The sequence below is a fragment of the Scomber scombrus genome, chromosome 7 (genome assembly GCF_963691925.1).
Source record: "Scomber scombrus chromosome 7, fScoSco1.1, whole genome shotgun sequence".
Classification (NCBI taxonomy): Eukaryota; Metazoa; Chordata; class Actinopteri; order Scombriformes; family Scombridae; genus Scomber; species Scomber scombrus.
The window spans coordinates 32,318,321-32,331,740 of record NC_084976.1 but is presented as its reverse complement, the minus strand read 5'-3'; the positions used below and the strand labels follow the sequence as shown (position 1 = coordinate 32,331,740).

General features: G+C 44.7%; 1 protein-coding gene and 1 long non-coding RNA gene across 3 annotated transcripts in view; one reads left to right on the top strand and one right to left on the bottom strand.

Moving 5' to 3' along the window:
• Positions 1-7,823, top strand: part of LOC133983071 (NLR family CARD domain-containing protein 3-like) — a 59,377-nt gene extending 51,554 nt beyond the window's left edge. For both annotated transcript variants that reach the window (XM_062422015.1, XM_062422014.1), the window contains 7 exons: positions 922-1,037; positions 1,340-1,386; positions 1,601-1,815; positions 2,396-2,664; positions 2,882-2,998; positions 3,111-3,252; positions 6,554-7,823. In XM_062422015.1, the coding sequence (XP_062277999.1) occupies positions 922-1,037; positions 1,340-1,386; positions 1,601-1,815; positions 2,396-2,664; positions 2,882-2,998; positions 3,111-3,252; positions 6,554-6,951 (1,304 nt within the window). In that variant the 3' untranslated portion in view covers positions 6,952-7,823. The remainder of the gene's footprint in view (positions 1-921; positions 1,038-1,339; positions 1,387-1,600; positions 1,816-2,395; positions 2,665-2,881; positions 2,999-3,110; positions 3,253-6,553) is intronic.
• Positions 4,228-4,866, bottom strand: LOC133983146 (uncharacterized). Its single transcript, XR_009925366.1, has 3 exons — positions 4,808-4,866; positions 4,335-4,544; positions 4,228-4,276 (listed from the first exon to the last, which is right to left on the bottom strand). It is a non-coding gene; the product is annotated as an uncharacterized LOC133983146 (long non-coding RNA).
• Positions 7,824-13,420: the final 5,597 nt, after the last annotated feature.

The window sequence follows — 13,420 nt, the reverse complement described above, 5'->3', positions numbered from 1 at the left end:
AGGAATCCAGCAGGAATGTGTCTTTGCATGTTTGTCATTTAACAACACAGTTTCTTGTTGGATGATGTCACATTTTGTTGCAGCACACGTTGGGCCAGGTTCAACTTTTCTATTGGACGAGCCTGCGTTGTGTTTGTGTAGCTCGCTGTGTTGCCTCCATTCAGATGAATGAGAGATGAGAGGGCTGCATGTTTTCATCCAGGGCTAATGTCTGAATGCAGCCTTAGGGTTAGGGTCAGCTCCATCTCTGTCAGAGCCCTAGTATCAGTCTCAAGTTGGTCTGGGAATCAAGAACCGCTGTGATCACAAAGTCTTTAAAGTGAGGTTTGACTCTGACTCATTTTCTGGCAGAGAGGCTGGTAGGAGGATTTTGTTACTTTTGGACGGAGCCATTTCCTGTTTTTCTCTGTTTTATATCCATCTGAAGTCAATATTTTGGTCAGACAACACAACACTAGAAGATATCACGTTGCACTCTAGGGGACTATTCTGATCTATTGTTATTGTTGTGAAAGATGTTGTGTTGCCTCACTGCAAGAAGTTGAATTCAGTTGAATTTCAGTGATTTCTGTGTTGAGTTTGGATTTAAAATGTTGTTTAGACAGTTTGTTCCACTGTAATGATTGAAACAATGGAATAAAAATATTCTTTATGGACACTTTGTAAATCCAGTTTAACTTTGGTTTTGGGTCTTTAATGAAACATGACTGTGTTTGTCGTCTTTAAGTGTTTGTTTTTTTCATTTTGACTTTATTGAAGGTTTTCCAGTAGAGACCAACAGGAGACATGTGGACAAAGTCTCTGTCCGGTCTTAAACCGGGACTTTGTGTTGCAGCTTTCTCTTTGTGTCTTTGCCCACTGGGCCACAAGCTTCATGTCTAGAAGTGAGTTTAACATCTGCTGTGTGTCTTCTTCTCCCAGCTGATCCGTCCACATCCAGCACAAAGGATCAGCTGGATCCTGATGATCCAGAGAGGCTGAAACAGCAGCAGCAGCTTGAGTGCAGAGAGAATGTGACTGGGACCAGTTACTGGCAGGTACAACCAATACAAATGTCCATTTTTCATTCAACACTCTTAAACATGATTTGCTGTCATCTGTGTGATCTTCAAGCTGTCGTTTCTTCTCCTCTCACTCATCTGTGAAGCCGCCAGCTGCTGTCTAACGTAGTCTAGCAGCATCATTTCACTGCACGTTGTAAAGTTAAAGAAGTGATGAATAAACAGTAAAGAGTGCAGGTGGAGTAGAAACTGAAGCAGTGAGGATCCTGTCAGCTGTACGACTGTGAGGGTGAGCTGCTCACTTTCTCTAACTAATGTTGTCACTTTCTCCATTTTAGGACTTCACACCCAAAGTGCTGACTGAGTCTGCAAACATTTCATACAGGTAACTAAAACATGAGATGCACAATATTTCAACCCTCAACCTCATTGGCTCCTTTCAGTGATGACGCTTCACTTTCACTTCATACTCCTGCAGCTGCTGCTTCACTCACATCTCATCCAGATGTTCAGTTTGGTCTCCAGCTTTTGAAACACTGCAGCAACTTTACTTTTTATTCAGGTTTGTGTTGTGTGATCAGCTCCTCTGTGTCCTACAGGTTCAGCTGTCCTGGTCCAGGTGTGTTCAGGTGTACTTTGACCGGACTGGTGTTTGGTACGGTTCAGGAGGCGGAGCTACAGTACAGGACCGTCCAATGGGATGAAAGACTTCTACAACCAGCTGGCAAGACGGCTGCAGGGCCGCTGTTCAACATCCACAGTCCTGACGGTGCTGTCAGTCAGCTCCGCCTGCCTCACTGTGAAACCAGGGATGGTAAGATGATTATTGTGCTTTGTGAGTTTTATTAAAACAATAATAAGACTCCTTTTAGCGCCTCCTACAGGCTGCAGAGTTTACTACAACCACAAGATGAACAAACACTGATGATTTATCAGTTCTTTGATCTCACCAACGTTGGAGCTAAACATGTACAGTTTATCCTGAGAGGCCAATGAGGAAAGTGAAAAGGGTTTATCATCTGGGGAAATAAATGTGTTCATTACATTTTTGGGAATGACATTTTAAAGCAATACATCGTTTGCTCAGGTTTAGAGTTATGGTAGTAAAAGGGAAACAGAACAACCCAAATCTAATTTTGCCCCGTTCAATTAAGGCTAGAGTGTCCATTAAAATTTAATCTTTCTTCATTTTATACAAGATGTCTCCTCAAGATGACTCAAAATCCCTCACCGGCTTCCCACCCACCAACACTGACAGTTGTGTTGGATGATTTGTCCAGCCTGTCCAAACTGTTTAATTCCTCACTGACCAAACTGAGAATCCTACACATCAATTAAAATGAGTACTAACATATATTGAGGTTGTTGTTAGTAACATAAATGTGTTTTCACAGCTCCGCTCCCTGAGGGTCTGCTGTCTGTCGTCCACATCACTGATGATGGAATGAGCATCCTGGAGCCGCTGGAGATTACAGACACTCATGTGGTTGTGAACGTCCCTCACTTCTCTCTCCTGGGCCTCGTCTGGGACGTTGTTCAGAGGTTTATTAACATCATACGACCAATTAGGGGCCAGGTTCTGCTGTTCCTCCGACCTCCGGATGAAGATGATGATCAAATACTTGATGTATTTCTGCTGCAGGACAACATTCCTCTGAGTGAGGTAAAAGTATCTGTCATACAGCATGTGCTTACCATCAGCCTCAACTTGTTTTATATTTTGTTTTGTTTTGTTTAAGTTGTTGTTTGCCACCTACAACATGTCTAGATTCATCTATAGATGTCCAGCATTAACAATAACAGAATATGAATAACTCAGAGAATTCATTTACCATCTCTCTGTGAATAATTGCATCAATAATCATGCTGTGTTACTGAAGGTTGAAGCCCAACAAGGAGAAGCTGAGAACATTAAGATCTCTTCTGACTGTGATCTTAGCATTGGTCAAAGCTACAGCGTTCACTGTGAACCTGAAGCCTCCAGAATCCAGCCTGGGGTGAGTCTGATACACTTTTAATGGTAACAAACTGTATTATTATATGTTCAATTTTATTGGATATTAACATTTACAACAGGTATGAAAATGGTGCTTTGCTTCTGGTTTTCAGCGTGTAAAGTTTCGCACAAAGCTTGGACCAAACTTCTTCCCAACGTTTGAGGTTTTCCTCACTACAAAACAAAAGAAAGTGACTTTGATGGTTGAAGACCAAGAGAGGACACTAATGTGGAATTGGGAGGTGAAACTGACAGGTAAAGCTTTCACCCTGCTTCGGCAGCACTTGATGCTTGAACTCATGTCTGAGGGTTTGACCCCAGTTCAATCAGGAGAGATCAGAGAATCAAGTAAAAGAGTTGTTTATTATACATATGATATTTATGATTAGGTATTGTCAACGTCTTTTGCACCTGGACTCTGCAGAGAGATTTTGATAGATAGATCCCCCTTGGAGTCCAGACACTGATTATGGTAGCTGACAGGAAGAAACCTCGGGCAGAACCGGTCTCTAGGTGAGCGGCCATCTGCCTCGACCTAGCGGTCCCGCATTTTGACCTCCTGGTGCGCTTGTACGATTCCATGTTCTAAAGTACGCATATTGTTTGATCTCGCATTTCGCCAGTTTCAATCAAGTTGTCACCAGGTTATGACTGAAGATCAGCGGAGTTCTTTCGGCCAATCAGAGCGCTTAATTTTCACCCAACCACCCCGTCCCGCCTCGCCTAGCTTCGCACCTCAGTTCAGTTCAGATAGCCGGTCCCCTTTCGCCCGTTGAGCTGATAACATTGAAAAGGTCAATTTTAAGACGTTGAGTTGAGGAGCCCAATATTAACCACTCGTCAAGGTTACAAGGTTCATCTATTCAATGTGTGTTGCTATGGTAACCGTCACGTTTCGCCGTATTCTTGGGATTTCTGAAGGTTCCGTTCCATTTTCTGCGGCTTATCCGGGATCGGGTCGTGGGGGCAGCAGCCTAAGCAGGGAAGCCCAGACTTCCCTCTCCCCAGCTCTTCTCAGGGAATCCCGAGGCGTTCCCAGGCCAGCCGAGAGACATCGTCTCTCCCGTGTGTCCTGGGAGGCATCCTAACTTGATGCCCGAGCCACCTTATCTGGCTCCTCTCAACACGGAGGAGCAGCGGGTCTACTCCGAGCTACTCCGGGATTACCGAGCTTCTCACCCTATCTGTAAGGGAGAGCCCAGTCACCCTACAGAGGAGGCTCAATTCGGCCGATCTTGTTCTTTCGGTCACTACCCAAAGCTCATGACCATAGGTGAGGCTAGGAAGATCGACTGGTAAATAGAGAGCTTGGCCTTTCGGCTCAGCTCCCTCTTCACCACAACGGATCTGTGCAGAGTCCGCATTACTGCAGAACCCGCACCGATCCGCCTGTCGATCTCCCGCTCCATCCTTCCCTCACTCGTGAACAAGACCCCGAGGTATTTAAACTCCTCCACTTGGGGCAGGATCTCATCCCCGACCCGGAGAAGGCACTCCACCCTTTTCCAGCTGAGGACCATGGACTCGGATTTGGACTCTTGCTGATTCTCATCCCGGCCGCTTCACACTCAGCGGCGAACCGATCCAGTGAGAGTTGGAGGTCACGGTCTGATAAAGCCAACAGGACCACATCATCTGCAAAAAACAGTGACCCAATCCTGAGGTCACCAAACGGGACCCCCTCAACACCCTGCCTGCACCTAGAAATCCTGTCCATAAAGATTATGAAAAGGATCAGTGACAAAGGGCACCCCTGGCGGAGTCCAACCCTCACTTGAAACGAGTTTGACTTACTGCCGGCAATGCGGACCAAGCTCTGACACGGGTCGTACAGGGAACGGACGGCCCGTATCAGGGGGTCCGATACCCCGTACTCCCGGAGAAACCCCCACAGGGCTCCCCAAGGGACACGGTTGAATGCCTTCTCCAAGTCCACAAAACACATGTGGACTGGTTGGGCTCCTCAAGGATCCTGCAGAGGTTGAAGAGCTAGTCCACAGTTCCACGACCCAGACGAAAACCACATTGCTCTACCTGAATCCGAGGTTCGACAGACCCTTCTTTCCAGTACCCCCGAATAGACCTTACCAGGGAGGCTGAGGAGTGTGATCCCCCTATAGTTAGAAAACACCCTCCGGTCCCCCTTCTTAAAAAGAGTCACCACCGTCCCCACTGTACACATTGTTGACGGTGCACTGCTTCCCCCTCCTGAGATGCTGGATGGTGGTCCAGAACCTTTTCGAAGCTGTCCGGAAGTCGTTCTCCATGGCCTCGCCGAACTCCAATGTCCGGGTTTTTGCCTCAACAACCGCTGCAGCTGCACTCCGCTTGGCCTGTCGGTACCTGCCTGCTGCCTACGTGTCCACCAGTGGGTTCGGGTATTGCCGCCACGACAGGCACCGACCACCTTACGGCCACAGCACCGGTCGGCTGCCTTGACAATGGAGGCACGGAACATGGCCCACTCGGACTCAATGTCCCTTGCGTCCCCCAGTACATGGTCAAAGCTCTCCCGGAGGTGGGAGTTGAAGCTCTCTCTGACAGGAGACTCTGCCAGACGTTCCCAGCAGACCCGTCACAATACGTTTGGGTCTGCCAGGTCTGACCGGCATCCTCCCCCACCATCGGAGCCAACTCACCACCAGGTGGTGATCAGTTGACAGCTCCGCCCCTCTCTTCGCCCGAGTGTCCAAGACATGCGGTCGCAAGTCCAACGACACCACTACAAAGTCAATCATCGAACTGCGGCCTAGGGTGTCCTGGTGCATATATGGACACCCTTATGCTTGAACATGGTGTTTGTTATGGACAATCTGTGACGAGCACAGAAGTCCAATAACAACACACCGCTCGGTTTCGGATCGGGGGGGCCGTTTCTCTCAATCACACCCTTCCAGGTCTCACTGTCGCTGCCAACGTGAGCGGGAATCCCGAGAGGGAGCAATCTCCAGTACCCCCTCTAAGGAGTCCAAGAAGGGTGGATAATCTGAACTGCTGTTTGGACCGTAGGCACAGACAACAGTCAGGATCCGCCCCCTCACCCGAAGGCGGAGGGAGGCTACCCTCTCGTCCACCGGGGTGAACTCCAAGTATTGCCACCCCTGCCCCGCTCCTCTCACTAGTGGCAACTCCAGAGTGGAAGAGAAACAACCAGAAAATGACGTTTTATTGATCTGATTCAGCGGCTTTCTTACTGTCAGCGCTCCCCATCTTCATTCACTCTCTAGTTCGTTGTCCTCCATTCAGTGTCCGGACCTTTATACAGAACAGAGAGGAGGAATAAAGTAGTAGTATTCCTGCATTGAACATAGAGGAGGAATAAAGTAGTAGTATTCCTGCATTGAACAGAGAGGAGGAATAAAGTAGTAGTATTCCAAACATTGAGGCAGTAGCTACAGACTGTTCCTCTAGACAGCTTTTTTTGGATTAATTTTTTGGAAACTCTGCTATCTGGATAGACCAATGACCGTCTCCTGCCACATATTAATTTTTTAAAAGGTCTCTGTTTAAAAATGACTGTTGGGTTATTAAACAACAGTCTCTGGTTTTCTTCCAGGCCCAAGAAGTGCCACAGTGGGGGAAAGCAGCACAGCACAGGAATCTCCCAGCAGGGGGAACCAACCCAGCAGAGGAATCTCCCAGCAGGGGACAGACTCCCAGCAGAGGAATCACCCAGCTGAGGACATCGTCCCAGCAGAGAAGCTGCTGTTGGTTCGGACACAGTTTGTTAGCAGAGTATCTGAAGCTAATCTAAACCTGCTTCTGGATAAACTTCTTGAGTTTGGTGTTATAAATGATGGTGAAATGGAGTCGGCCAGAACAGAAACGCGAGCAGACAAAGCTCGTAAAGTGATCGACATGGTGCGAAGAAAAGGAAGTGAAGCCAGCTCAGATTTTATTGTTGCCCTCCGTGAGGTGGATCCAAACCTTTCCAGACTGCTCAACTTAAGCTGAGTGTGAAGATGAACCCTATAACAGCTGACTGTTTTACTGACTCAAGTTACCTATTTTCATCTTTAGCTTTCATCTGAAGCTAATATGAAGCTTCAGCGTCCAAATGAGTCAAATCTTCATCTTCAGTGTTTTTAGTAGCAAAGTCTTTTTGTTACTATACTTCCACCACAGCTCAACAGGGAAACACTAAGAGGGAATTTGACGATAAAAAGACTGTAAATGTGTCAGATATCACTTGATATGACTAACTCAGACTGCTGAAGCTCAATAGAAGCTGATCAGATACTTTAAATGACTGTGTGGAAACACTGTGATACAGTCCTCCATCACTGAACACTGTAAACACATTTAAAGATCTTTTAATAGTCAGTATGAACAGGAGGAATGATTACAGAGAGCTTCATGTGGACACCTGATTGATGGTTTAAGATAGACTTGAACAATTGTGAAACTATTCTTCTTTAATTTGTGTGATTATGAAGATTATACAGAGAAATTATTTAGTCCTAGTTTAATATTTTTTTTGTGGAGTGTAACTGTTAAATGGCTCCAGACTGTAAGATTTTTTCAGAGGAGGATGGCTAAAGGCTGATTTAAAAAAGGACACTGTTGGGGAAGTGTGTGTGTTTTTTATGGCTTGAGGAGCAGTTCAGCTCTTTAATCTCCATGAAGATGTTTTCAGGTTCAACTAAATTTGTAAAAGCACATTTTTATCTAAAGGAGGTTTTTTCTGTGCTGCTGTAGTTTTGCTTTTTTGCCAAAGTCTGATTTTTATATGCTGATATAAATATATGATGATAATAAATAGATAAAAAGCTGAACATGTGATGAGAGCTCGCTGATATTTTCACCCTGTAAGAAACTTTTATTTGATGGGGGCAATAAGATATCACATCTGTCTCTTTTTCCTTCCTTCTTATCTGTGATCTGAATCTTCTTGAACTCTTCAGCAGTTTAGTTTCATCCTGTGTTGACAGAGATGGTGACAACATATCAGTCTGCTAATGTTCTTCATAAAACCACAACATACTATATTATATTTCTCTTAAAGCCAGAATGAAAGTTTTCCATGTCAGAAAAGTGGCATTAAAGAATCTTTTCCAGCTTGGTGTGAATAATTCAGGGGGGAATATACTACATTTCCTGCCTTACTATGTTGTATTTTTCATTATGTTCTTACAATTTAATTTAAATAAGTACAATCATATTAATTGATATATATGTAGCACTCTTTTTTTAAGGGTGCTTAACAGCCATAAAAATACACAATGCAGTTAAAGATATAGAATAACTACAATGAAAATAAGAAATCGAGTAAAAATAAATAAGTTGTAATTGTAAAACAAGAAAACAAACTTGATGAAAGAGATTTCTGCAGTATTCACTTTATGTTTGAGCTTTCAGTCCATCTGCTGGCTGATGACTGCCATCAATCAATCTCAGGCCAATCACAACAAAGTCATCATGAGGCTGAAACTGATCAGCTGATGAGGTTGAAGTGTTGCATTGAGGAATCTGCAGACTGGGAGGTGATGGGGAGCTGGTGCGTCACACAAACACAGCATCAAGAAATCACCTGAGCAGAGAAGGAGAACATTTATAAAGACAGCTGCACTATGATTGGCTGACAGTGAAGGTGTGTCACCGTGCTATTGGTTAGACTTGACCAGCTGATGTGAACAACTGATGCCCCAGAAATAACAGCAAGGAAAATATGAGCTTTGACAGAGATCAGTATGAGCTGTGAGAAGGATCAGAATGACTAAAGAATGAGAAATAAAAGTATGAGGTGAGCAAACAAAGATGGACTTCCTGTCTGAACTTTAGCTAAGCTTCATACTCATACACTGCTTATTAAAAGGATTCACCCTGTTGGACATTTTCCCCTTTTATTGCTTTTATAAATGAAATCATGGTCAATATAACAAAAAAAACTATTTTAATATCAAAGTGAAAACATGTTCTATTAAGTAATGTCAATTAATTAAAAATATATAATGTAAAATGAGTAATGCATAAATATTCAGCCCCTTTAAACAGACTGATATAATTCAGTAGAGGTCCAGCTAATTGGTGCTAGTAGTCTCACAATTAGTGAAACAGAGATCAGCTGAGTGCAGTGAATGTGTCTCAGGTGATTCTAATATAAAGACACCTGTGACTAGTGTGAAGGAGTTAAAAGCTTCAGCAGCTGAGGTGGGAGAGACTCTGCATATAACAACTGTTGCTTTATGGGAGAGAGGCAAAGAGAAAGCCACTGTTGAAGAACATTAACCCAAAGACATGCGGGAGACTCCGTGATCAACTGGAAGAAGCTTCTTTGGTCTGATGAGACTAGACACCAAACACTACACATCACCACCAACACACCAGTTAATGTTTCAGTTAAAGCTTCATCTGTGCTTCACTGCTGTGGAACTGATGACGACATCGCCACAGTGACGCCTCAACACGTTGGTATAGTGATCACACTATTCTCATTGTTCATTAAGTCTCTGTCATCACTCTGGCTCCAGTCTATTGGTCCAATCACACACTTTCTCCAGCAGTTCTTCTACCAGTGGAAGATGCAGCAGGCTTATAAACTTCTAGATGTAGCCGAGGACGGAGGGCAACCCATTACTTTGTGAGGAGGAGAGCGTTTATTTATAGTGTAAATATATGCTAAAGTATCAGCTAATGGGATTAATTATTTTATTGTTTGTTTCATATGATAATGTGGTGCTATGTGTGACAGTTTGAAAGCATTATGTGTGTCGTGTAATATGAACGCTCCCAAGATGACAGTGGAAAAGTACTGAAGACAGTTGACCTTTTGTAAGACATGATGCAGAAGTAACCCTTAAAGACAGAACAGAGCGTCTATCAATAATGATGATGAGGAAGAAGTTATCTCTGAAGGTAAAGAAGATATGAAACAAAAGGGGGGGGGGGGGGGGGGCTACGGCTCTGTAACCATAGATACAGGATGTCTTGTGATCCTGTAGTTTCAGAGATAGGAACTATCACACTACACTGGACTTGCTTAACCTTCCTTCCTTCCATCTGTCCTTCCTCCCTCCCTCCCTTCTCGTTTTCTTTCCTCCTTTCCTTCTTTCCTTTCCATCCTCCATCCCCCTTTCTTCTGTCCGTCCTTCCTTCTTCCCTCCTTCTTTCCTTCCCTTCTTCCTTCCTTCTTTCCTCCCTTCATTCCTTCCGTCTGTCCTTCCTTCCTCCCTCCCTCCTTCTCTTTCTTTCCTCCTTTCCTTCTCTCCTTCCTTCCTCCCTCTTTCTTTCCTTCCCTTCTTCCTTCCTTCCTTTCTTCATTCCTTCCATCTGTCCTTCCTCCCTCCCTCCTCTCTTTCTTTCCTCCTTTCCTTCTGTCCTTTCTTCCTTTCCTTCCTCCCTTCATCCACCTTTCTTCTGTCCTTCCTTCCTCCCTCCCTCCTTCTTTCCTTCCCTTCTTCCTTCCTTCCTTCCTTCCTTCCTTCCTTCCTTCCTTCCTTCCTTCCTTCCTCCCTTCCTTCTTTCCTCCCCCTACCTTCCTCCCTTCCTTCTTTCCTCCCCCCTACCTTCCCCCTTCCTTCTTTCCTCTATCCTTCTTTCCTTCATTCCTCTTTTCCTTTCTCCCTCCCTTCCTCTTTCTCTCTTTCTTTCCTTCTTTCCTCCCCCTACCTTCCTTCCTCCCTTCTATCCTTCCTTCCTCCCTTCCTCCCTCCTTTCCTTCCTCCTTCCTCCCTCCCTTCCTTCCTCCTTTCCTCCCTTCCTTCCTTGACACGAGGACAACAGGAGGGTTAAGGGGATCACATGCAAGTCACATATCCTGGAATGTGAGAAGGTGGAGGATGGAGTCAGATCAACAGCCAATCAGGAGAAGACAACACATCACACATTGCATAATCATTCTGTATTGTATATGAGAGTGGGTCAGGGAAGGCATAGTGAGTCAGCTGGACCCTAAATTGACCCTAGGGAATCAATAAAGTATCTATCCATCTATCCATCTATCTATCTATCGTGACTCAGTGAAAGTATTTATTTACAGGCACAATCCACGATCAATTTTAAAAATCTGTCCAAAAAGTTGGAAGCAGTCAGGAAGAACTGATTGTGTGTGTCTGTGTGTGTGTCTGTATAGGTGTGTGTGTGTGTGCATATGTGTGATTGTGTGTCTGTCTGTGTATGTGTCTCTGTGTGTGTCTGTGCGTATGTACGTGTGTGTGGGTGTCTGTGTGTGTTTGTGCGTACGTTTGTATAGGTGTTTGTGAGTGTGTGTCTGTTTGTGTGTGTGTGTGCGTACGTATGTGTGTGTGTGTGTGTCTGTGTGTGTTTGTGCGTACGTGTGTGTAGGTGTTTGTGTTTATGTGTGAGTGTGCGTCTGTGTGTCTGTGTGTGCGCCTGTCTGTGTGTGCAGTGAGTGTGCGTCTGTGTGTGCGTGTGTCTCTGTGTGTGTCTGTGCGTACGTGTGTTTAGGTGTTTGTGTATGTGGGAGTGTGCGTCTTTCTGTGTGTGTGTGTCTCTGAATGAGTGTGTAGAGGTGTGTGTGTGTGTGTGTGTGTGTTTGTATTTCTGTGTGTATGCGTGTCTGTGTGTTTGTGTCTTTGTGTGTGTGTGTGTGTTTGTATTTCTGTGTGTGTGTGTGTGTGTGATGAAAACAGGGACCGTGTGAAAGTGGACCCCATTAGTGATGGAAACCAGTACTGTCCCCAAAAGTGATCAAAAAACTGGTTTGTAACAAAAGTTGTTTTAATTGATAATTTAAAGTGATTTTTGTCTTCAACAATAAATCTTAACCTACACTGATTTTTTTTCAAGCATGTCTGACCACTGGAAAGGGTGGTCCTCACTAGTGACCCAATAACTGGTGGACCCCACAACTGACAAAACCCAGACTGTGTGTGTCTGTGTTTGCATCCTTGTGTGTTTGTCTGTATGTCTGTGTTTCGATTTGTGTGTGTATGTGTGTCTGTGTGTGTGTCGATGTGTGAGTGTTCAGAGGTGTTTGTGTGTATGTGTGTGTGTGTGTGTGTCTGTATGTGTGTGTCTGTGTGTCTGTATATGTATGTGTCTGTGTGTTTAGGTGTGTGTATTTCTGTGTGTGTGTGCATGTCTGTCTCTGTGTGAGTGTGTAGAGGTGTGTTTGTGTAAGTGTGAGTGCGCATGTGGCTCTGTGTGTGTGTGTTTGTTTGTGCGCGTGTGTCTCTGTGTGTGTGTGTGTGTAGTGTGTGTGCGCATGTGACTCTCTGTGTGTGTGCGTGTGTCTCTGTGTGTATGTCTGTGTATGTATGTTTGTATGTCTGTGTGTGTGTGCGTGTGTGTGTGTCTGTGTGCTTGTGTGTGTGTGTGTATGTGTGTCGATGTGTGTGTGTGTGTCTCTGTGAGTGTTTAGAGGTGTTTGTGTGTAAGTGTGTGTGCGCATGTGTCTCTGTGTGTGTGTGTGTCTGTGTCTGTGTGTGTAGGTGTGTGTGTCTTTTTGTGTGTGTGCGTGTGTCTCTGTCTGTGTGTGTGTGTGTATTTGTGTCTGTGTGTTGATGTGTGGGTGCTTGTGTGTGTGTGTGTCTGTTTGAGTGTGTCTGTGTGTTTGTGCATACGTGTGTTTAGGTATTTGTGTAGGTGTGTGTGTATTAGTGAGTGTGCGCCTGTGTGTGTCTGTCTGTGTGCGTTTGTCTCTGTGAGTGTGTCTCTATGTGTGTGTGTGTGTGTATGTCTGTGTGTGTGTGTGTGTGTGTGTGTGTGTTTGTATTTCTGTGTGTGTGTGTGTGTGTATGTCTGTGTGTGTGTGTGTGTGTGTTTGTATTTCTGTGTGTGTGTGATGAAAACAGGGACCGTGTGAAAGTGGACCCCATTAGTGATGAAAACCAGTACTGTCCCCAAAAGTGATTAAAAAAAACTGGTTTGTAACAAAAGTTGTTTTAATTGATAATTTAAAGTGATTTTTGTCTTCAACAATAAATCTTAACCTACACTGATTTTTTTTCAAGCATGTCTGACCACTGGAAAGGGTGGTCCTCACTAGTGACCCAATAACTGGTGGACCCCACAACTGACAAAACCCAGACTGTGTGTGTTTGTGTTTGCGTCCTTGTGTGTTTGTCTATATGTCTGTGTTTCGATATGTGTGTGTATGTGTGTCTGTGTGTGTGTTTGTGTGTCGATGTGTGAGTGTTCAGAGGTGTTTGTGTGTCTGTGTGTGTGTGTGTGTGTGTGTCTGTATGTGTGTGTCTGTGTCTGTATATGTATGTGTCTGTGTGTGTAGGTGTGTGTATTTCTGTGTGTGTGTGCGTCTGTCTATGTGTGTGTGTTTGTGTGTGCATGTCTGTCTGTGTGAGTGTGTAGAGGTGTGTTTGTGTAAGTGTGAGTGCGCATGTGGCTCTGTGTGTGTGTGTTTGTGTGTGCGCATGTGACTCTCTGTGTGTGTGCGTGTGTATGTGTGTATGTCTGTGTATGTATGTTTGTATGTCTGTGTGTGTGTGCACGTGTGTGTGTCTGT